This window comes from Crocodylus porosus, unplaced genomic scaffold (genome assembly GCF_001723895.1).
Source record: "Crocodylus porosus isolate Cpor-Errol unplaced genomic scaffold, CroPor_comp1, whole genome shotgun sequence".
NCBI classification, from domain to species: domain Eukaryota; kingdom Metazoa; phylum Chordata; order Crocodylia; family Crocodylidae; genus Crocodylus; species Crocodylus porosus.
The window spans coordinates 44,009,316-44,034,507 of NW_017728886.1; the positions used below are offsets into that span (position 1 = coordinate 44,009,316).

Consider the following 25,192-nt stretch of genomic DNA (forward strand, 5'->3'; position numbering starts at 1 on the left):
ATTCTCTTTTGTCTTTAGCATTGACAGAGTTGCATTGCAGTTATTAATGTTAGTGTTGCAGTGATCCCATCAATTCCCTTGGGTTCATTTTTCATTTCTTTTCTTTTAAAGCACAGGCTTAGCTTTGCTGTCAATTGGACTCTCATCATTGGTTGTATTTGTGATTTGCCTCTGCTGCTGGATATTCTTTTGAGACACTATTATGAAATACTCTATATGTTAAAGAAAAATTCTGTTTGTAGATACAATATCAGACATAAAGAAGACCTGACACTTTCTCTCTCTACTTAACACAGTTTATGAGTCTAATCAGTTTGTCTAAAGAGTGGGCCAGTTCTGTGGACCTTATTACCCAAAGAAAAGCAATTTTCAGGTAAAAATGCAAAAATTGCCTTGGTTCAAAGATCTTCCAGGATGGGAACTGGGTAATCAGTCTTTACATGGAGACATACAAAATGGGCAGGAATATAATATATATTCCCAAAATGAGAGGAACTATATAAAATATCCTCTATCTTTCCTTGGGTAATAATGCATGGGGAAGGCATCTGCCAAAAGAAAGGAAGTGGTGCTGACCTAGATTGGGTGATAGAAATTACTGAATTTGGTGAACTGTTTGGCCACTTATGACTGCTGGGCAGATCTTAATGGAAGAGACATGACAATTTTGACCTGAGACTGTCAGTTCCCCTAAGAACTGGACTTTGATGCTTAACTGAAGGAGGAATGTGTCTTGAATGTACTAAGGGAAAATATGGTATTTATCAGACAGTAGTCTTTAAAACTGGTGTAATATAATATTACTTGAAGAAACTTTAAATAAGAAACTTGTCTGCTAGAGAAAGTGAGCCTTAGGCCTACTGCAAGAGACAGAAAGTATAATGACACCCCCTTCAGTTGTAAGGAGCTGATTGAAGTCCTAAGGTCATGCTCTATATCCTTACAAAGTTGTAATAAGATTGATGCCCTAAGGAAGCATTACATTTTGGGATGCATTCAAATCGTCCTTGTTTTGAACATTATACAAACAATACACTAAGGAAACTTGACTTTTTTGCAAGACACTCATCCACCCACAATCAAGCCCTACTGAGGCATAGCTATCCCAGCCTACTTTTAATATGGTAATTAAACTATGAAATTTCATTTCCTGGGCATCACTGGAACAATTATTGCTTTCTCCAGATATCTATTTTAAGCTTTCCTCCTGGATGGGGAACTGATTCAGCAACATCAGAGATGTTCTGTAGGTTGGAGAGGTTTGAAGATCCATAGCCTCTTCAGTCAGAAAAACACAAACAGTATCTCTCTGGCACAACAATGTTTATGTTTTTGGTATCATTCTGAGGGCTAGTAGAAAATGTGGTAAGATGTGTATAGTAGGGTTCTAGGCCATAGGAAGTTTGCTTCTGGGATGAGGTTAGTGAGGTTTGGTGCTTGTTTGAAGGCTAGGGTGGTTGGTTCTGGGAAGATCTCTTTAAGAATAGGGTCTCTTTCTAGTATGGGTTGCAGTTGTTTGTGAATTTTGTTTGAGGGAGGGGTGATATGTCATAACCAGCGCTGTGTGATTCGTGTGTGTGTGGGGGGGGGGCGGGTTTCTATACTGCAGCAGTTCTTCACATGGTATCTGGGTGGCTCTTTCAAATGTGCAATCTATCTCTCTGGAGGAATGTCCTTGTTGAGTGAAAGCCTTTTTAAGATCAATGAGGTGGCAATCCTGGGTGTTCTCCTCAGTGCAAATTTGGTGGTATCCTCAGTTTACATCTTCACTGACTGCTTGTCTGACATGCATGCCAGCCCAGCCTCTGGCTTCTTTGCTATATATTCCATCAAGGAAGGGCACACACCAACTGCAGAGGCTTCCTCAGCCTGAAAAAGGATGTTTAAACCCAAAAGCTTGCTAAAATTTTGTTTTTCCAACTATCTAAGTTGGTCTAATAAAAGAGATCAGATTCATCCAAATAACCTTGTCTGCCTATGTCCTTAGACCAACATGGCTACAACCTATATCCCAGGCACTTCAATGTTTTCACACTCAAAGACTAGTCTATCAGTTCAACTTGCAATTAGTGAGAAGTTCGTGGATGCAGAAGTTACTTTGCCATGTAAGTCTTGATGTTCTGTAATGAGTAGCGCACAGAGATAGGAAAGCTGTGCAAATTTATCTTTAAATTCTATATGGGTAAATCTTAGACCTAAAGATTCCTTTCTTAGTATGGAACAATTGCCCTTTATTTGCTTGACTGTGCATAGAAGTGCACAAAGAATGTAGGTTTGATTTAATGCAAGAAGAAATATGTATTATGGTGAGCAGTGCTTATCATGAGCCATTGCTCTCTCATTCATGCCAACATTGTTAGCCTGGGCAAAATAAGAAAAATAGCATCTTCTAAAACTGGTTGGCTTAAGAATGAAAATTTTTTGAGTGTAAGTATTCAGTTTTGAAAAACAAACTTGTGTGCTTGGCTACATTTGCAAGTCACATCTTAATCTTTACTACAAGTCATTTCATAGTATCTTATTTAGTACACAGTTTCAATATCTGCTGTAAAAAAGAGTTACTGGTTAATCGTAGCCTTTGACTATGAATCATTAAAACCCTATTTCAAAATAGGATTCAATTTTTAAATACACCTTCAATTTTGTGCTACTGCTGGACACGCGTCTGCTAATTATTAGAGCTGTGTAACATTTTGGTCCCTGCTTTGATCCAGTGGAGATTCAGCCCGATTTGGTGGCTGAATCGCTGACTCTGAATTGAATCAGAAGACCCTTTAATCTCTGCAAATTGATTTAGAACCCTCCAAATCGATTCGGAGAGATTTGGACAGACTCGGCGATTCAGATGTACATACAGCTTTCATTGTTTTTTCTACATACCTCTGGGTAGCAGGGCCTCTCAACGCTGTGGTGCTGGGGCAGATGCAGGGTCCCATAGAAGCACAGGGGGCTCCCCAGTGCATTTGGCAGCAGATCCGAAAGTGGACCAGAAGCACTTCCGGTCTACTTCCTGGTCCACTAGGGAGCGTGCAGGGGGGGCCCCCCCAGTGCCCTCCCAGCTCAGTGACTGGTGCCTCCTGGGTGTGGGAGGGCACCCAGGGTCCCCTTGTAGCCCATCACCAAGCCAGGAGGGCATGTGGGGGCCCCCCCAGTGTGCAGACTCAGAAGTGGACCAGAAGTATTTCTGGTCCACTTCCAGGTTCACTGCCAAGCACGCTGGAGAGCCCCATGTGCTGCTATGGGATGCTTCATGCACTCCAGCACCACAGCAATCATGAGCTGTGCCTGCTACTTCAGGTTATGTAGAAAAAACTTTTAAAGCTGTGCCTGTGTCCGAATAGCTGATTTGCCAAAATGCATATACAATAAAAGGACCTGTCATGTTCATAAGCTTTCTGAAAAATTTTACTTTTGACCTACATTACGTAGACCCAAACTAGTGCTAAAATCTCATGTTTTAGTCTGTTCTGTAAAATAGTCATCGAAAATATTCATAACTGTACAACCTGCGTTTTATGAGCCATGAATATAGATTGCACATTCTTCCATATAAATTTACTGCCATGAGAGCACAAGTTATATGAAGTTTGCATGTGCGTGAATAGGATGTTTTGTATTGATTTAAGCACTTGTCATTATGTTAAAAAATCACCATTTTCATTTAATTTTTGTCATTTAATTTTTTATTAATTTTCAATGCATAATACATATGTAAAAGGTGTGTGTCTGTGTATGTGTCTGTTCATATTTATCTCACTTTCTTCTCCTAGCTTTCTTATTTGATCTCAGGTCATATTTTATAGTTCTTTACATTTTTGTTCTGTTGAATATAACAAAAATCTTTTTTTGCCACATCTGAGTTTTAGAACAAAACATGTTTGTTTTGTTATAAGTACTTGGTTTTGTTTTTCCTAACCTTCTCTCCACAATCATAGTTGAGGGCATTTAAATGGTAGTATATTTTGTCGTTTTTGTGTGTGTTTGGTAACCCATCTTCCATTAGATTTACCAGTAAATCTAATCCTAATTCTGGATTTAGGTACTCAAGACTGAATCCAGTATAACTCAATTGGCTGCCTCAATTCTTGATTTATATTAATGTAGTTGAAACCAGAATCCAGCTCTTTCTTTTTAGGAACAGCAAAGAGTTCACAGTGTCTTCTCAAAATGGCAACAGTTCTCCTGTTTTTGTAGCAAGAGACTTTGCATCACAATTGGTGCCATGAAATCTTTGCACGTTCCATTTTGGTAGGATCTCTGTCTGTTGTGTGATCAAGGGTTTTGAGACTGTGATTTTCTGTGGTGGCAGCGATACAGCCCAAATGCTGGTATAAGTCATAAAGAAAGCATTTTTGTCTCCTGTCTAGTTTCCCCCTGTTGCATACAGATTAGAGTCATAAGACATGTAAATCAGACTTTAATTCAGTAATCATGAGTAAGAGAGCCCATATAATTTTCCTTCTCTTCATCAATTGAAATGTATCAGACATTATGCAGTTACTATGATTACAAATGGAAATTGACTAAATGCATTAACCATAATCAGCCATGTGTCTAATTAGGTATTTGTATGCATATTTACCTATCTTGTATGTTCAGTAATAGCAACTGAGTGCACAAATTAAGAAGACAATTGTACATACACTTTGCATGCTTATCACTGTTTTTCTAGTCATCTATTCAAAGTTACCGCCAATTATTGAAGTCCTTGCCTTTCTTTTATGTCAGTTTCTGTAGCAGCTTCCAGCTGCAAGCATATCTAGGCTAGGGACAGGCATTACACATAAACCAGTTTAAGCGATCAGAAACTGGTTTAAACCTGTAACAGAACAGATGTTTAATGCACATAAACCAGTTTGAAAATGGCTGAAAGCAGTTTGAGATAAATCTGGTTGAATGTAGTATCAGACTTAACTGATTTGGGTCAAAGTGGTTTATGCAGTGTCTGTCCCAGGCCCCTTCCTGGTTTAACTTAAATTAGAGTCCCCCAGCATCCCAGCATGCTCTCTGGGCTGGGCGGAACTCTCTGCTCCATAGCAGGGCTGGCCCCTCCCCGTGCTCCCTGGCCAAAGCTCCTGCAGAGACTTGCAGGCACAGCAGGGTCTGCTGGCTTCCCCGTACTCCCTCCCCCCACTCCCTTACCACTTGCTGCTTAAGCAGGGATCTCTTCTTCCTCTCTGCCACAGCATGAACCATAGCCAGCATGTGGTATGCTAGCTAATGTTGTGTAAGGCTCTGGCAGAGACTGCAGACACAGCAAGGTCTGCCTGGCTACCCCCAGCCCTCCCTGCCCCCTTGCTACTCAAGCAGTAAATCCCCTTCTCTCCCACTCCATGCCCCCTCACTCCCTCCATCTCCCACAGTATGGACCCAAGCCCCACAGACTCTAGGCATGAGGTATGCTGGGTAATGCCGAGAGGTGTCTGTGTGTATCTCTTTCCAACTTCACTACGGCAGGCAGACAGAACCGTGACTATTTAGGGCTGTTTGGAGCTCATTAGCAGGTCAGCTGGGAAACTGTTTAAGAAGTTTGAAGTAATGGAGAGAGGCCATTGCTTTGCTAATCAGGTGATAAACACTGTTAGCACTATTAGCCCCCAGCTGACTTGCTTGCCTGTCAGTTTGCTGCAAACAGTATGATGAAGTAGGAAAGGAGATTGAAAAGCTCTGTATCATGAACAGATGCATGCCCTGCACCTCCCACCCTTTGCCTCAGAGTGCTAACTTGTGGCTGGCAACACTCCTGCCCCTTAAGCAGCCAACGGGGGCCTGGGACTGGGCAGGCAGACCTTCCTAAAAAGAGAGTCCTGCTGGGGGGCTGGCCACACCCCACTCAGCTCAGCTCTCTGCAGAAGGAAAGGGAGGACTGCTGTAGTGCCCTTCGGCTTCTAGCCTGAGCCACTGCAGGCACATGCCTGAATGTCCTCATTCCAGAGAGAATGTCTGCCTGGTTTCAAACCAGTTCTGTCTAGCCTAGTTAAACTTAACCTGCAAAGATTGAATCAATTCAGACTTAGGCTTTTTGGATGTCTGTCCCTAGCCATAGAGACTTAATATATCGTAAGTGGAGAGCTTTGCTTGTTTACCCATATTTTAGGTACATTTACAAAGGTTTCTATAGACAGTTATTAAACATGTTTATTTAGTCAGTGGAAGCCTTTCCTTTAGTGTATAGCTTTTTTTCCCCATCTTTTCCTGGATGCTGTGTAAATAGAAGCTATCTTCTGCTATGCTGTGTCAAACAGGCTACCTGTATTTATGGCTTTCTTGTAATGTGATTATTGTCTTTATCTGCTAGAGAAAGGCGACTTAACCAATTAGTTATGTGAAACCAAAGGGAAAGAATATGTACATGTAGTAACAATATCTATCTTCTCTACTACAGTAATGTTATTATGGTAACCTTAACACAATTACTGTGTTAATAGTAACATTGCATCATGTTATCATTTTAGAATAACTTCAATATAGCAGCTGTTTTGGGGGAATTAAAATGGCGTTGATGAAGTTATTCCTACAGCTTCTTAGTTAATATTTTCTTGATTTAGACGGTGATATCAATAATTTGAGTGGTGGCTGCTGTCTTCGTGTTCCCATGGTAGTTGTAAGGTTTCCTTGACAGTCCAAGTAGCATGAAGGTGGTGGAGAGTTCTGCCAAGAAAACTTGTGATGGATTTATCTTCTCTAAGACAGTATGTGAACTTCAGGCTCCTGTCCAAAGCAGCAGTGTGCCAAAAACATCATCTAAAACTGGGTGGGCCACAAGCTGGAAATGGTACAATGGCACCATCTTTGGTATAAGACTGTGATGCTCAACCTTCAGGTACCACAGGTCAGATAAGTGGTGTGAGGGTGTTCTGCAGGCCAGATTGCACCCCAGGTGCCATATTTGGGTCTGCACTCCCAGACTGGGTCCTGCACAGCCTTGGCTTGCCTCCATGTCATGCCCAACACCCTGGGATCAGGCCCTGTACTACCTCCACCCAGCTAGCATACTGGGATTGGGGCCCTGCATCACCTCTGTCCCAGCCCCTGGGGATCCTGGAGCCCTGTGCCACCCTGCATGCCCAATCTAGCATGCAGGGCCATAGCTCGTGGGCCCTGGGGGAAGCCCTGCAGGTCAGATGGCATGGTGCTGATCTGGCCTGTGGCCAGGGGTTGAGCACGCGTAGTGTAAGGATATGTGTTACTCCAGGGGACGCTTTCTAAATTGTATAGCAGATTTAAATGTTGCAGGCTTATTCCGTTTTTCAGTCAGTACGCAGAAGAAATCATCATCACCAGCACCATCAAAATTGTCACGAGAAAGGGGGTTTTGTTGTTTTAGGCTTATTTTAAACAGTAAATATGAAATGCAGCTGGTTTTAGGCAGAAATGGAGCCAATTACATTGCTTTAAAAGTATAACTATCACAGAGATATTTATAAAGCAGTTATCAGTGCCATTTCAGTGTCATTAACAATGATTACTTCATGAAAAATATGTGTTTTTAGTGTGTTCTGGTGCGTTAGATCTTCCTCTCCTTCCCCTGCTCCCACCATCTTTCTTCTTAAATTTAGACAGTCTGACTTGCATTTATGGATGCAAAACTAAAAGCTGTTTTGGGAACCTCTAGAAGTGAAATTGATAATATAAGAGGAGGTAGTGAAAGGAAGTAGCTGATTGAGCCATGACTCCTGCCTTTAACCTTTCCCATACCTTCAGGGAGACTGGTACTGCTCTGATTGGTAGACTCGAGCAGTAGGGCTGTGCAAAACAGCACCATTTTGTTTTGACATCCGTTTTGCCATTTGAAAGGGATAGTGTTTTGTTTCATCACTTCATTTCATTTTGAAGTACTGTTCCGTTTTGCTTAGTCGAAACTTTTGCTGCGTTTTGACATTTCGCCCATAGGGTATAATGGGGAATAATGAAAATGCCTTTACCTATGTCATTTCTTGCTTGATGTGGGTGAAAATTGCAGGGCTGTTAGCCCCTTCTGAGGGCATGAGGCCTGCCAAGTTTCAAGGAGATAGGTGCGTAGGTTTCTAGGAAACTGCACCTCAAACTGTTCAAAGCCAAACTCATGACACTTGCTGGCAGTGGCAGCCTCCTGTCGTCCTGAGCGCAGATCCAGGGGCTCGCACCCCTGGGAGGGCTGCAGTACTGTGCCAGACTCCTCCTGGGGGTGTGGGCTCCTGGATCTGTGCTCAGGGTGGCAGGAGGCTGCCACTGCCACCTGGGACTGGTGCTGGGCATAGCCCACACCCAGCACTGGGAAGACTGGTGCTGCTGTTGGCCCCAGGCAGCAGCAGCAGCAGCAGCCTCCTGTTATCCTGTGCACAGATCTCGGGGCCTGCCCCTGCAGGAGGAGTCCAGCAGTGCTGGGGAGGGTAGACTGAGCTCTATGGGGCTGGGAGAGGCACTCGGAGCGCAGCCTGGTGGCAGAAGGCAGGGAAGAGCCAGGGCTGCGCTCTGACCGGCTCTGCCGGCCCTGTGGAGCTCAGCCGAGAGGCAAGAGACAGGGGAGAGCCAGGGCTGAGCACCATGGGCCTGGCGGAGCCACTGGGAGTGCAGCCCTGAGTCTCTCCTGCCTCCCAACACCAGGCTGTTTCAAAACTCAAATTGTTTAGAGTGCCCTCATTTCATTTTGAAACTGTTTTGAAGCTTTTTGGTTCATTTTGGTTTTGCTGTTTTGAGCTCGAAACACATTGAAACAGCTTCAAAATGAAACACTCGGTGAAATTTCACAAAGCCCTTGTAAGCAGTCGTTACACAGAGACACTGGTTGGCTACCTCTGAACAGAGTAACATTCACAGAAGTAATCTAAAATGAGGGGATTTAAGTGAGAAAACTTCTTTCCACACCAGAGTGGAGGCATTTGGATGCTACAGTTGCTGCCAGAGGCTGTCTGTGGGCTGGGCTCCCAGCCCAATGCAGGAAGGGAGGCGTCTACTCCTCAGCATCACTTACTCTCTCCTTGCATCTCCAAAGCTAAGGCTTTACCCCTGTCACAGCCACTACGGAATTGGCAGCAACTGTTGGATGCTCAGCCAAAAGCTGCTGCCAATTTGATAGCAGCTGTGACAGGGTTACACCCCTGGCTTTTGGCTGAAAAGCAAGGACAGGGTAACAGTTCTTAGTGAGTGAACTCTGTTTCTGCTCCATGCAACTGGTATTCAGCCATGACTGCAGAAAAATCTTTTCTTCTTAATTCTGCCTTCCCAAAACAAGGTGTGCATCTCATTTGTGGGGTATTGGATCCAAAATATGAAACAGCTTCCATGTCTTTTGACTCTGCGGTGTGCGTGAGAGAGACAGAGCGAGCAAAAGAGAGACCTGGGGTAGAGAGTTTACAGAAGACTTCAGTAATCCCTAACTTGTATTCGATGAATGGGCAACAAAAGAATAAAAAATATACTGAACTTAAATGAACACTTGGAAAGTTCATGGTTGTGCATGTACACACATAGATATTAATTTATTATACTGTAAAGTTGAAGTGTAGTTGTCGAACGTATTGTCCTTTAAATACACAATAACGGAGTCATTCTGCAACTTTGGGAACTTTAAGGTATTGTGCAGGGGTGAGTAACCTATAACACACATGCCACAAGGGCTTGGGCAGTCTCTGTGTAGGGTATATGGCAGATTGGGGATTAGTCAGGGAGCAGAAAGCAGAGAAGCAGATTAGGCAGGGAGCACATGGTAGAGAATAGAAAACAGAACATGAGATTGGGTAGGGGGTACAGGGCAGGGGGCAGAAAGCACAATAGCAGATCAGGAGGTGGAAGGGAATTGAAATGATACTCACAGAGAGTGCAAGACTTAATTTGTGGCATGCATGCCAAAAAAAGTTGGCTCCTACTGGATAATCTTTCTTTTTCCATGTACATTGTTTTTCGGGTCAGTAATGATCAGCTGTATCTGTGTATCCAAACTGAAGCTTCATTGGGAGGAAATATCAAAACTGAGTTTAGGTACAGGTTGCAGTTAATTATATAAGATTTTATGTGTTTATAAATTGTTGTCATCAGGATGATTTGAAAATTGTTTTCTTAATTATTTAAAGAAATAGTAAGACTGTCATTCTTGAATACACACTGTATTAATAATGAAAAGGGGTAAACATTAATCAGTTATAGGCAGAATTAATGTTCAGTTCTTAGCAGGCCACCATGACTAGATGACTAAAGTGCAAATTTTAAAACCCAAAGCTACGCAAGAGGAATCGCCCTAAATACTCATTAAAATATCTATGTATTATTGAAAATCAAAATATAGAATTCTTGCAGGATTTTCTTAAGTGAATCATCTTTTCTGAAGTGGATAATTGATCAATATTGGCCTTTTTTCACAGGTTTTCAATACATATTCCAATGAAGACTATGACAGGAGAAATGATGAAGTTGACCCAGTGGCTGCATCAGCTGAATATGAACTTGAAAAGCGTGTGGAAAAGCTGGAGCTTTTCCCAGTAGAGCTAGAAAAAGGTATGCATTCTATGCACTATTTGTAGTTTATTCTAAACTGATGTGCAGATCTATAAAGGGATTGTCACACTTGCCTACAGGGCATAAATTCTGTTCTCATGAAACTAATCCAGCTACCTTGGTTCTTCACACTTTGAAAGTATTCAGTAGTATCATTTCAGGAAACAATTCAAGGACACATAATTCTGTTTCTTTTAGATAATTGTTTCCTGTTGTTCAACTTCCAAATGAATTGAAACAATCTTTGAAACAATCAGGATGAGCAAACAGGCCAGTAAACAGTGTAGTTTGAGTGGAAACCTTGCTTGGTAGAGGAGCAGGAAGAAATGGTTGCCTGAGGGGAAGGTTTGTGAGTGTTCTGGTGAGTGGAAAGGCCTGCCTGGCTTGGGCGTCATAGTGTAGCTTCAGCTTGGGAGCTATTTTGCAGGATTGTTTGGAGGAGTGAGCAGAGGAGCGCTCAGTTGTTAAGCCCAGCAGCTGATTGAGTTGACCTGTAATGTGACCGAGGAGGTAGGGCTTGCCTAAGCAGAAAGGTTAGGCTTGCCAGAACTTGGTGACAAAGAAGCAAGTGGAACAAGATCAGTGAAGAGGCCAACAAACAGAGGCATTTGAGTGAAAGTGTGGCATTCAAAGGGGTGTGTTCACTGAACACTTTTTTCCTTCACTGTAAGTTTGCTGAGTGGAAGCAGGTAAATGAGGTAGAGGGGAGTTTTTCAGAAGATCTAGTGGAAGAGTAAGAAGGAACTAGCAGGAGGATCAACAAGATGGGTGGAAGATGTTGCAGTGCCAAAGTCCCCACCACTGCCAGCTAGCTGTTCCTCTGCCTGTACCTTTGCAGGCTCTATGTGTGCACAGCCATTAATAACAGGGACTTCTACCCAGGTTTTAGTCTGGCTTTGTAGGGACTGTGGCCCCCGCCTACACCCCAGAGCACTTGAAAAGATGCCCAAGAAGCCCAGTTTCCTCAACCTGTCCTCAGAAGTGCATCCCCCTCACCATTTTCGTTGCCCTCCAATGGGCTCTCCAATTTGTCCACATCCTTTCTGTAGTAAGGGGCCCAAAACTGGACACAGTATTCCAGATGTGGCCTCAACAGTGCCAAATATTGGGGAATAATCACTTTCCTTGATCTGATGGTTACACTTCTACTAATGTAGTCCATTATGTTGTTAGTCTTCTTCGCAACAGCAGTGGACTGTTGGCTCAGGTTCCGCTTCTTGTCCACTGTAACCCCTGGTCCTTTTCTACAGAGCTGCTGCTAGCCAGTGAGTCTCCAGCCTGTACTGGTGCATGGAATTGTTCTGTCCTAAGTGCAGGACTTTGCACTTGTCCTTACTGAACTTCATGAGATTTCTTTTTGGTCCAGTCTTTCAATTTGTTGAGGTCTCTCTGAATCCTAGCCTACCCTCTGGCATATGTACTACTTTACCCAGCTTGGTATCATCCACAAACTTGGTGAGGGTGCACTCCATACCATCTTCCAGGATGTTGGTAGAGGCTGACTCCTGGGCACTCCATTTGATACCAGCTGCTAACTAGACATCAAGCCATTGGTTACTACACTCTGACCCTAATGATCCAGCCAGTTTTCTATTAACCTTACAGTTCATTCATCCAATGTCCTTATCTTGCTTGTGAGAATGTTCAAAACCATATCAAAAGCCTTTCTTAAGTCAAGGTATATCACATCTGCTGCTCTCCCGGCATCCACAGAGTCAGTCATGTCATCATAGAAAGCAATCAGGTTGGTCAGGCATGACTTTGCCCTTGAATAATCCATGCTGACTGTTCCTAATCACTTTCTTCTCCTGCTAGCATTAGAAATGGATTCCTTGGGGGCTGGCTCCACGATTTTTCCAGGGACTGAGGTGAGGCTAACCAGCCTGTAATTCCCTGATCCTCCTTCCTTCGTTTCTTAAAGATGGGTACTATATTTGACCTTTACCAGTTGTCCAGGACTTTTCCCAATCGCCATGAGGTTTCAAAGATAGTGACCAGTGGCTTTGCAGTAACATCAGCCAGCTCCCTCAGCACCCTCAGGTGCATCATGTCCAGTCCCATGGACTTATACACATCCAGCTTTTCTAAATAGCCCCTAATTTGTTCTTTCACCACCATCAGCTGCTCACTTCCTCCCCAAACTTGTACTGTCAGGTGCCGTAGTCTGGGAGCTAACCTTGCCTGTGAAGACTGAGTTGAAAAACTGAGTTGTCCCAGTTAATGTTGTTTTGTTATTACATCGCTAATGTATTAGAGAACATACTCATTTAAAGTCGTGCAGTGTTTGGTTATAATGTTGTTTGGCCACTGCCTGTTAGTAGGTGTCTACTGTGACGTAATTGGATTCACTTAATGTCATTTTGCTTACAGTCGCATTTTTAAGAACATAACTACAGTGTTAAACGAGGAGTATTTCAGCCTTTTTTATACATCCTCTGTCACTAGGTCGCCTCCCCCATTCAGTCAGCGACCCACACTTTCCCTGATCTTGTTTCTGACATACTTGTAGAAACTCTTCTTGTTACTCTTCATGTCCCGTGCTAGCTGCAACTCCAGTTGTGTTTCGTCTTTCCTGATTTCTTCCCTGCATGCCCAAGCAATACTCTTATACTTTTCCCTAGTTGTGTGTCCAAATTTCCCCTTCTTATATGCTTCCTTTTTGTGTTTTAGCTGACTGAAGAGTTCCCTGTTAAGCCAACCTAGTCTTCTGCCATACTTGCTAGTCTTCTTACATGTTTGAATGGTTTGCTGTATCCTCAGTAAGGTTTCTTCATAGTACTCAGCTCTGTTGGACTCCTTTCCCCCTCAGACTGGCCTCCCAGAGACTTCTGCCCATCAGTCCCCTAAGTGAGTTGAAGTCTACTTTTTTGAAGTCCAGGGTCCTTACTCAGCTGCTCTCCTTCCTTCCTTTCCTCAGGATCCTGAACTCAGTCATCTCATGGTCAAAGTGGCTGCTGCCCAAGTTGCCATCCACTTCTACATTTCCCACCAATTATTCCATTTGTGAGCAGCAGATCAAGACAAGCATGGTCCCTAGTTGTCCTTTCCAACACTGGCACCAAGAAGTTATCCCAACCACTGTCCAAAAACTTACTGAATTGCCTGTGCACTGCTGTATTGCCCTCCCAGGAATTTTCAGGGTGGCACTACTTCAAATCTCTGTTATTTCAATCATGTCATAGTTCCATGATTGTACGAGGGCTTCCAATTCTTTCTGCTTGTTTTCCAGACTCTGTGCATTTGTATACAGATATCTGAGATAGCTAGTGGATTGCCCTACCTTCTCAGGAAGAATGAGAAGGCCTCCCCAGTTGCCTTCTCCTGCTTGTGCTTTCTCCAGGTCATCCACTTCCACACTTACTTCAGGGCTTTGGTCTGTGTCCCCAGAGAACCTGATTTAAAGCCCTTCTGACTAGATTAGCAAGCCTGTCTGTGAAGATGCTGTTCCCTCTCTTCATCAGGTAGATTCCGTCTCTTCCTAGCAGTCCTTCATGAAACAACATCCTGTGGTTTAAGAGGCCAGAGACTTTTTGGCAGCTTCATCTGCACAGTCATACATTGATCTGCACGATGCATCCATTCCTGCCCGGACCCTTCTCCTTGACCAGAAGGATCAAGGCAAACACCACCTGAGCCCTTGTCTCCTTCATCCTTGCACCCACAGCCGTGTAATCACTTTTGATCTGCTCAGGGTGGTAACATTATGGAAGAGAGTCAGCTAGCAAAGGCACTGGAAGACAGGGAAAATGCAGGTTCTGTGGAAGGTGGAAGCTGGTAGTTTGTCACCTCTAGCAACAGACAGCATTCCTCATCTGAACTGTGGTTCTCCAACTGGAGAACAGGTGTGAAGCTGTGGCAGTGGCTGAGAAGGAGCCCATTCTAGTGGCAAGACAAGTAAGCCATTTCCCCTGAAGATTGAGATCACTGCTACCAAGAGGAATTAATGTGTTTTGGTTGTTGGTGACTCCAGCCTACAAACCATAGTGGCATCCATTTGCCAACTTGTTCTGTTGGCCCAGGAGGTCTGTTGGCTGCCACAAGTCCACATGAAAGACGTAATGGAAATGTTGTTGAGACTCATCTGGCCCTGTGACTAAATATTCCACATGGGCATTAATGATGCTGTTAAAGGTGGTCTTGACTACATGTCAATAGTGACTCCATGGCTCTGGATGCATGGGTGAAGGGGATGGTGGCCCAGGAGCTGTTCTCATTGAATCTTCCAGTCAAGAGTAAAGGCCCAACTAGGTGCAGATGTATCGTGGAGATTAACATGTGGGTTTCTGGATGATGCCATCAGCAGGACTTTGACTTCTTTGACCATGGTTTTGAAGTTTGAACTTAAAAAGGAATCCTTAAAAAAGTAGATGCTTGATCATAGTACTAGGGGAAAATATAAATTATTGCACAGGCATGCAGCAAGAAAACGAGGAAAGCCAAGGCATTGTTTGAGATGCAACTGTCAGGGAAATGTAAGGCAATAAAAAGAATAGTGAAAGCCTGAGCAATGTCTCAGGGAGAGGATGGTCAGTTAGATACCTGAAGTGTTTATATACTAATGTGAGAAGCATGCGAAAAAACAAGAAGTGGAGCTCCTAGTACAATCAGAGAATTATGGTATGATTACAATGATAGAGACATAGTGACAAACTTCACATGGTGAAGTGACATGGTCCTGGATGGGTATAGTTCATTCAGGAAGGATGGGCAGGCGAAGAAAGGAGGCATTGCTTTATGTATGAAAGCAGTGTATGTGTTTTCTGAAGTACATTATGAAGTGGTAGGTAGCCTGTTGAAAACCCCTGTTCAGAGGGGAGAGCAGCAGGGGAAATGTCACAGGGAGCATCTATTACAGGCAACCAAACCAGGAGGAAGAGGTGGACAAGGCTTCTTTATAAACAACTGGCGAATACTTCCAAATCGTAGGACTGGGTTCTCATGGGGAACTTTAATTATCTGGATTTCTGCTGGAAAGGAGACATAGGAGCGCACAGTCAGTCTAGCAGATTCTTGGAGTGTGTTGGGGTAACTTTTTGATACAGATGGTAGGCAGGTCAACTAGAGAAGAAGCTCAAGGAGGAATTGGCTGAGAATGTAAAGGTAGAAGGTATCCTGAGTGACAGTGCCCATAAAATGATTGAGTTCAAGATATTAAAGGGAGGGAAAAAGGAGAGTAGCAGAGTCAAGACACTGGGCTTCAGGAAAGCAGATTTTAGCAAACTCAGGAAACTGGCGCCTCCTCTTGGAAAGATGTCTGAAGGGAAAAGGAGTTGAGTAGCACTGGGTGTACTTTACGGAGGCGCTTTAAAAGGCACAGGAGCAAGCTATCTTGATGTGATGGAGGAATGGTAAGTGCTACATCAGGACAGTCTAGCTAGACAGCAATCTCTTCGATCAGTTTGAACTTAAAGGAATCCTTAAAAAAAGTAGATGCTTGATCATAGTAGTAGGGGAAAATATAAAATTATTGCACAGGCATGCAGCAAGAAAATGAGGAAGGCCAAGGCATTGTTTGAGATGCAACTGTCAGGGAAATGTGAGGCAATAAAAAGAATTCTACAAGTATGTGAAAAGTAAGAGGAAGTCCACATAAACCATAGGTCTTTTATGGAATGCAGTCAATCTAGTTACGGTTCATGTAGCAAAGGCTGAAGTATTGAATGCCTTTTTTTACTACTGTCTTCATAGCTGGGGACAACTACCAGCTATGTGCAGTTAGCAGGAAAGATAAGGAAGGAGGCCAACAGCTGAGAATAGTGGAAGAATAGATTAGGAATTACTTAAAAGAAACCAGATATTTACTTAGAAGAAGCCAGTCATCAGGGCTGAATGGGATGCTCCCTAGGGTACTGAAGGGATTGGCTGAGGCAATTTCAGACCCAGAGCTCTCTTCGACAACTCATGGAGGTCTGGTGAGGCTGCAGATGATTGGAATAGAGTAAATATAATGTCTATATTTAAGAAAGAAAAGAAGAACCACCTGGTGAACTACGGACCAGTCGACCTAACCTTGATGCCTGGAAAGACATAGAACCAGTCAAGGAATCTGTTATGAATAGCCTAATGGACAAGGTGATCGAGAATAGCCCGTATGGATTCAGGAAGAGCAAGTCATGTCTGACCAACCTGATTTCTTTCTATGATAGGGTGATGAGCTCTGGAGATAGGGGAGAGCTGTGGGTGTAATATACTTTGATTTTATCCAGGCTTTTGACACTGTCTCCCACAACATTCTCATTGACAAGTTAAATAAAAGTATTTTAAGGTGGATGCATAACCAGCTGGATCATTGTGCTCAACAAGTACCGTATTTACTTGATTCTAAGACAGGGTTCCTTCCAATTTAGCATGGGCCAAAAAACCCCTTGTCTTAGAATCAAGAATGACACGGGATGGGTGGGGGCAGGTGACTGCTGATGTGGCTCAGGCTTCAGCCCCTGCCCAGGGTTGGGGCCATAGTTGCATCTGCTGCTTGTCCCCCTCCCTCCCATCACCTCTGCACCCTACCATCTCTCACCCCCAATAAAGCTTCTTTTCTCCCATATTCCCCCGATGCAGCCTCTGCTCCCCTGCCTGTTCCTCTTTCTTTCTCCCTCTCCCACCCCCCAAACCAAACCTTTGCTCTGTCCATTCTGCAGTCTGGGGCACTGAGCACAGCCCCAGTTTGGCCACGTAACAGTGGCATGCAGCGCTCCATGGTGCACAGCATGCATGGCTGCTATGAGGATTAGGCTGGGTTGGGGCTGTGCTCAATTCCACAAGCTAGAATGAGGATGGAGACTGCTGGTGCAGAATGAGGCTAAGGGGTAGCAGGGAGACTGGGGAGAGCAGAGGCTGGGCAGGGGGAAGAGAAGAAGCAGGGAGCAGAGGTGGGCGGAAGGGAGAGCAGAGGTTGGAGTAGAAGTGGGGAGCAGAAACAGGGAAGGACGGTCCTGAGAGTGCCGGGGAGCAGAGGTGGCAAGACAGCAGGCACAAGCAGGGGACAAGCTACCTGACTTCCCCATATCCCTTGCCCCTCCACTGCTTGTTCTGCCATTGTGTGGGAATGATTTAAAGATGACCCTTTAATAGTTAAATTCTGTGTGTGGAAAATTTCATAATGCATTTTCCATTAATACAATCTAATTACCGAGGGGAGGGGGGTCTTAAATTCTGGGTTGTCTTATATTTGGGTATATATTGTAGTCATTAATGACTCGGTATTTAGTTGGGAGGAAGTATCAAGTGGGGTTTCCCAGGGGTCTGGCTTAGGTCCATTTCTGTTCAATATCTTCATTTAATGCTTTGGACAAAGGGATTCAGTGCATATTTAGCAAATTTGCAGATGACACCAAGTTGGGTAGAGTTGCAGATGCTGGAGGGCAGAGCTAGGATCCAGAATGACCTGGATAAACTGGAGAAATGGCCCACAATCAACCAGATGAGATTCAACAAGGACAAGTTTCAAGTCCTACACATAGGATGGAATAATTTTCTGCTCATGTTCAGAGTAGTTATGATTGGCTAAACTGCAAGACTGCAGAGGAGGACCTTTTGATTACAGTAGACAATAAACTGAATATGCACCAACGGTGTAGTGTTGTTAAAAACAGCAATAGCATACTGGGTTGTATTAACAGGAGTAGCACTTGCAAATCAAGGAAAAAGTGATTCTTCTGCTCTGTTCGGAACTGGTGAAGCCTCACCTGCAGAACTGTATCCAGTTTTGGACCCCGCACTTCAAGAAGGCTATGGACAGATTGGGAAGTGTCTAGTGCAGAGCAACAAAAATGATTAGGAATTTGGGAAGAAAGAGGGATTTGATGGCAGTCTTCAAATACCTGAAGAGCAGTTATAAAGAGGATGGAGATAGGCTTTTCTCTGCAGCCATAGGGGACAGGACTAGAAGCAATGGCCTCGAGTTGCAGCAGAGAAAATTTAGGTTGTAGTCAGAAAGTTCCTCCTCATCTATGAGAGTTTTCAAGTATTAGAATAGGCTACTTAGAGAACTTACCCGTTTTTGGAAGTTTTCAAGAATAGCTTGGACAGACACATGACTGGGATGGTTTAGTCAGGAATGATCCTGCCTTGAGCAGAGGGCTGGGCTAGATGACCTTGTGAGGTCTTTTCCAGCCTTACTTTCCTGTGATCCTATGAATTTTTTATTCCTCCTTTGAATCTTAAGAATATTGCTTAGCTGTAGTACGCTTTCAAAATGGCATATATAATATTATCTATTTTGTGTAACTAAAACTAGAGAAAAATAAGGTTATCAAAAGAAAATAATAAGTGGTTTTGGTCTCAAATGAAAAACCCCCCAACAAAACAAAACAACCCCCCCCCCGAAAAATGATAGCCAGAGCAGAATTCTTCTGCTTTTAAATGTCAGATTACTTTAAAAATCAGACATATGTCACTGCTTCTATTTGTCTTCTTCACAGACGAAGATGGACTTGGCATCAGTATTATTGGAATGGGAGTTGGAGCAGATGCAGGTCTTGAAAAACTAGGAATATTTGTCAAAACAGTAACAGAAGGTGGTGCAGCTGAACGAGATGGCAGGTAAATTAAATTTGGTGTTTGGAAACTTCCTTAACAATAGTGTTACAGAAAACTTCAGTTTCAGGCATGTGCGTGTAAATTCACTGTGAAGTCTTAGGGTCCTAGCAGATGTTACACTTTATACACAGTTAATCAGTATAATAATTTTGTAGCTGTTTTCCATTGCACCTTAAAATAAGTATGTGGCCGGATGGACTGCACTGGGGCCCCAAATAGGCCACAGTATAGCCCCTGCTGGCCAGTGCTGCCACTGATCAGCTAATGGGCGGCTGGCAGTGAGCACGCCAGAGACCATTTAAGCCTCTATGCAGTCCCAGTCTAGATGATGATCAGCTGACCATTGGCTGGCTGCAGGGGCTGAGTGTGATCTCAGGCCCCCCCTGCACTGACAATAGGGCATAATTGGGATCTAATCCCCAATCCCAGAATTGGTCATTCTGCCATGAATGTGTGGCATGGCAGGAGGCGCAATTGCTGAGATCACAGATCAGATCCAATAATGCTTTTAACTGAACATCTGTCAGAGGCCTGATAGTTTAAAAGTCTAAGTGTTAGGGCTGAGATGCCAAAATGGGGGCGCCTGAAGAAGAGCATCCAAATGAAGGAAGCAGCTTAAATATCTGCAGTTAATGATTTTGAATATCTGGATTGAGATACTTTGAGCAGAGCAAATCTGTAGTAAGTGAATCCTCACAACTTCTTAAAAGCAAGACCCCCTTGACTTAAAATTCCTAATTTTTCATTTAGCGTGCACTCTTTGAAAGTGATTAGCACAGAATCTTCAGGATTATAAATTTCTTAAATGTGCATATTCATGGGTTAAAGGCAAGAAATGCACTTAGCAGTGAGTGCTTTCAGTTTGAATAGGCAGCTGCATTTGAAAGTCTGACTACTATTTCTTCGCTTTTATAGACATGGATGAGGGGTTTTTTTTCTTATAGAGTGCTTATTCAAAGTATAATTGCTCATGCTGTTGCTTGCTTTGGACATGCAGTTCACTAACTTCTGTTTGAATATACAATACTTTCTAGTTGAATAGAGCAAGATTACTGTCTTTTGTATTTGTTTGCATGGTGCTTAGCATTATTGAGCCCTGATCCTGATTAGAAATTTTTAGCATTTAACTAATGGAATTATTTAAGAATAATAAAGTATTGTCAAACATTCTCCAATCCACATAATTTGTTGTTCATTTCTTCTTTTATGCTGTAACAGCTTTTGTAGCCATTATGTACAAGTAAAATGTTACTTATCCTGCATATTAGTGACTGGTTTCCATGTGCACACATTCTGTCCTTTTGTGACAAAGCAGTAACAATTACATTTCAAAATTTGTATTCTAATATTGTTTATCTCTGGGTGTCCTTGCATTGTTATCTTTATTTTCAGAGTTCATAGAATCTGGGAAAAGCCCTGTCTTTGCTCGCCACAGGCATATTTTCCATTGGATAAAAGTACAGTTTAAATAAAATATTATAGACTTTATTTAGGGCATCCAACTAAGATATGAAGGTTGAGAAATTTGTGGTAAAGAAAATTAATATTCTCTTGGGCTGAAATCTAAAACCATATTTAAAAAAAAAATTACCTTTCGTAAGCCTGAATTCAAAAAGTAAATAGATTTTGAATTTTTGTCTTGGTAGTGCTTCGGAGAAAAGATAGTAAGTGAATATATGATCAGCTTTACTTAACTGAATGCACTGCAGAGAAACTTAGGTATTGCTGTCTTTGACTGAAGTTGATTTCAGATGCATGAAAGTTAAATGTTTAAAACCAAACAAAAAAAACCTCCTTAGTGGACAATCAAGAAAGACCAGAAGATGTTTCTGAAGACGCAGTCCAGCACTTATTAAATCAGTAACAACAGTTATGATGTCTAAAACAGTGATTCTCAATCAGGGTGCCATGAGATCCTTTCAACGGTGCCACAGGGTGCTATGCAATCTTAGCACTGTTAGGTGTGCAAACACGATTCACAAGATAAACCAGAGGTTTCAAATAGGAATTTATAGTGCCAAAAACATTTTGACCTATTGTGGTCTTTCTGAGCTCTTTGCAAGAGATGACTTTCTCTGTTATTGTATTTTCTTGCATATAACACATCCCCAAATATAATACTCACCTTGTTTTTGAAAGGCATTATGAAGAAATGTTTTTATTTCTAGTCATGACTGCAGTGAGCAGGGATAGAGCCTAATCTTCAGCTGACTCACTCTCCTAATTGTGTACCATTTCCTTATATCAGTGTTAAATATGTTGCCTAATAATTTCTTTGGTTGTACCAAATGATGCGTAAACCAAATTTGAATATTACATCTGACAAATACAAATACAACTTAATTAGCACAAAAATGTCAAACCCAATTAAGAAATATGAACAGAATTACAGATTGATTGAAATTTACTGAAATTGTAATTACTGCTCTAAGATATCTGTGACCTTCGAAGTTGCATAGCTTTATGCAGCATGTGCAACTTTGAAGGTTAAAGACATCATATACTAATATATGCTGACTGAACCAGGCTAAAGACTGAGCCTGTTGTGAAAGCCTTCAACACATTGATATAAAAATCTCCGTGGGAGGGCACTACAGATTTTACTGAGAGCTTACTGTACTCTATAGAAATTGATTTTTGAAGTCTTCCAAACAAGAACTACAAGTATCATTACAACTTTTACTTAGGAGACACCAGCATTAGAACCAGGCATAGACCTACTGAGTGTGTCTACACGAGACACTGAGTTGCCATAGCAATATGCTAAGGCAGAGCAGGCAACATTTTTTGGCCGGTGTGATGAAAAAACCACAATGTCTACCTTGGCAGGTGCCGGAGTGCCGACATGCCGGAGCCGGAAGCAGTTGTTTGCAGCCTCACAGCCGCAGCTGGTCTACGGAGCCTGGTCTGCTTACAGCAGGGCTTGCAGCCTCCTACCTTCCTGCTGGGAGCAGCCTGGGCTCTGGCTGGCCGAGCAAAATGGCCTTGCATGCCATGCTCAGGACATGTGCTAGGAGTTGCTGACCCCTGCACTATGCCAACGTAGCATTGGCAAGCATAAACTGTGATGCTGCAGTTAAGTCGCTGTAGCCATGTACTCACTCACTATAGCACATTGCTATGGTGACATAGCAGCTAAAAATAGCCATGCGCTGCCAGCACAGTGCAGCACGAGCTATTCCAGAAGGAAATACTAAATGACAGCACAGTAACAACAGTGTCTTTGGGGCACATGTAGATGTGCACATTGAGATTTAAAAAACATTAGGAAATAAAGAGAAGTTTATTCCCCACAATGTAATGGATCAGGAATGTTCAAAGCCTACAAGTGGCATATGCCCCCAAGGGGTTAAACTGCAGCCCACAGTCTCCTGGTCCAGGCATCACTCCCCACTTTGCTTTTTGTTGCTGATGCCACCGTCTCTGGGCTCTCACCATCCTTCCTTCAGCTTCTGCTGCCTGTTCCCACACTGAGGGTAGGGTGGAGTAGTGCAGCCTGTGGGACTGAGCCTGCAGCTGCGGGTAGCAGGGGGAGTAGGGGGGTTCTGGGAAACCTGCACAGCATCTGTGCTGGTGTGGTTCAGTGAAAGTTGCCCACTGTGTGATGGGGGGAGCAAGAGTGGTGCCCCCAAATCCCCCTCACCCACCACACAGTGGGCAGCTTTCACAGGGGCTGAGGCATACAACATGGTGGGGAGCATACATCATGGTGCATCAGTGTGTACAGGATGCTTCCATGACATGGCAAGTCTGAGTAGGCAGGAGCCCATGTAGAGCAGTGGGGTGAGAGCTTGTACAGAGCAGCATGAAGCCTATGCATTATGAGGCTGTGTGGCCTCCAGGTGTGCACCTGGGTGTCCTGTGTCCCACAGCCACACAGAAATTGGATAGCCCTGTAATGAATCATCAATTATTTTGAATTAAAATTGAGTGTGATCTTCACAGATATATTCTATTTCATCCATAAATTACTTGGTGCCATGCTAGAATTTTCTATGGCATATATGCCATGAAATTCTATGGTATATATCATGATGTCAGACTTGCCTGTGCCCCAGGCTGGATCTGACCATGGTGCTCCTTGTGTGCCAGATAGCTTGGGGCACAAGGGCTGCGTCAGTGCCACCATGCTGGCTGTGACAATGTGGAGTCCTACAGTGAGGGTGGGGAGGTGCAGAGTCTGGTGGGGGTACAGGATCTGGCACGGATGGCAGGAGCACAGCGTCCTGTGGCAGCAAGCCAAACTCACTGCTGGGCCAAACTGGGTCAAAGAGCCCAACTTCTGGTGCCCTCCAGTAGTATGGTGGGCTGGATAAAGAGTCTCTGCATAATACAAGCTAAGGGTGGCAAACATACAGCCTGCAGAAAGTTAGACTGGCTTGCATTTGTCCTGCCTGTGAATCCCCACTCTGCTGATCTGTAATTTCCCTTCTCTATTCTCTAATTACTTATATTTAGGTTAATCTTTTTTTTTTTCTCCCTGGAAAGCCTCTAGAAAAAACTTGTTTGCCAAGCAAATCATATTAAATTTTTGCATTGGTTCCTTTAATATGTTTCCATGTGACTGATCATCAAGTCCACTCCCCCTGTGCTAGACAGGAAACTTTTTCTGAACTCTCATGCTTTCTGAACTCTTTTTCTGAACTGTCATGCTTTTTCTGAAGTTCTCACTGGGCATTCACTTGAGAAGCAGGTTCATCACTCTCTGCATCAGGATTGGCCCAACTTGAAGGAAAGACAGCTAGAAGGGTCCTTCTGGCCTCATACTGATTTGTTAACAGTTAATCAGTAACACTGTTATTAAGAAACTGTTTTTAGCTGCAAATAGGAATACACTTTGAAGGGTATCCCAGAATAATTGCATACATTTTTATGAGATTTCAAATACTATTGTTTAAGAATGTTATTACAGTAGCTGCAATAAAATTCCCATGTCTTGCTGTAAAAAACAGCTTGTTACTTTGTGCAGTACTCACCTGCCAGGGAAATGAAAAACCTAACCAGAGTTGGTTAATCTGAAGTCAGGCAGTAGGTAGGGAAGGATGGCACTTTAGGCCCCTGACACATTACATTTGTGGTACGATTAAAGTGTTAATTGTGCCATAAATACTGACATGTCACACATTCAACCAATTTATAACGCCACAAAAAGGCAAATAAGCCATTTAGATATCCAGCGTAAAATGTAGAACATTCTTGTGTCTGGTTTGTGTGGTGTAAATGAACATTTGGCATGCCATATCATCCTGATGCCAACAATGAACTAAGAATCAGCATTGGGACCTGGACAGCCTGATCACTGAGGATTAAGCTGGGGAGACCAATTATGCAATTGGGGAATAAACTTTGTTATACCTTGTGCCAGACATGCATTATGTATCCTGCCATGCTTGTCTGGCTGGCAGGATGGACAGTGGTTGGGATGGAGCATAGAATTCTTCAGATCTCAATCATGCCATTATTTTATTATCTGCCACGGACCTTAGAAACCAACTTGTTCTTTAACAGAGAAAATGCTTAGTGACAGCACCATGGACTGATTTGTGCTGTTGTGGGCATAGGGGATGATGGCTAGGTGTCATGCAGACAGCATGCTGTAGTAACATTTAACTACATGACTGGACCATGGGTATAGATGGCTATACCCTGTACAGGAGGGATCGAGTGGGCAAAAGGTGGGGGGATGTAGCTCTCTATGTCAAGGAAAGCTACGTGTCCCTGCAAGCTGACATTGGGACCCAAGGTGGACGACTTGAGACCCTCTGGGTTAAAATCCGTAGGGAACACAGCACAGGGGATACTATGGTGGGGGTCTACTACAAACCCCCTACCCAGAGTCAAGACCTTGACCAGGAATTTGCCAGGGAATTGGCTGAGGCTGCACAATCCCAGTGTATGGTTGTCATGGGAGACTTTAACTACCCAAACATGGGTAGTGGGAGGAGCGCTTGGCCAAATCCGAGCGGTCGCAAAGCTTGCTCTCATGAGTGTACAACCTCTATCTGATGCAGGATGTCTACAGGCTGACAAGAGGTAAAGCACTGCTCAACCTCATATTGGCAACTAGGGATGACCTAATTAGCAACCTAACAATTGAAGGGAAGCTGGGTGACAGTGATCATGAACTGATCACCTTCACCATCTGCCGTAAAGCTGGCAAGTCAGTCAGTAATACAGAAGT

At 43.4% G+C, this 25,192-nt stretch overlaps 1 protein-coding gene across 7 annotated transcripts in view; it reads left to right on the top strand.

Moving 5' to 3' along the window:
* Positions 1-25,192, top strand: part of PPP1R9A (protein phosphatase 1 regulatory subunit 9A) — a 238,152-nt gene that overhangs the window by 119,011 nt on the left and 93,949 nt on the right. For all 7 annotated transcript variants that reach the window (XM_019533470.1, XM_019533487.1, XM_019533524.1 and 4 more), the window contains exons 3-4: positions 10,341-10,473; positions 18,894-19,014. In XM_019533470.1, the coding sequence (XP_019389015.1) occupies positions 10,341-10,473; positions 18,894-19,014 (254 nt within the window). The remainder of the gene's footprint in view (positions 1-10,340; positions 10,474-18,893; positions 19,015-25,192) is intronic.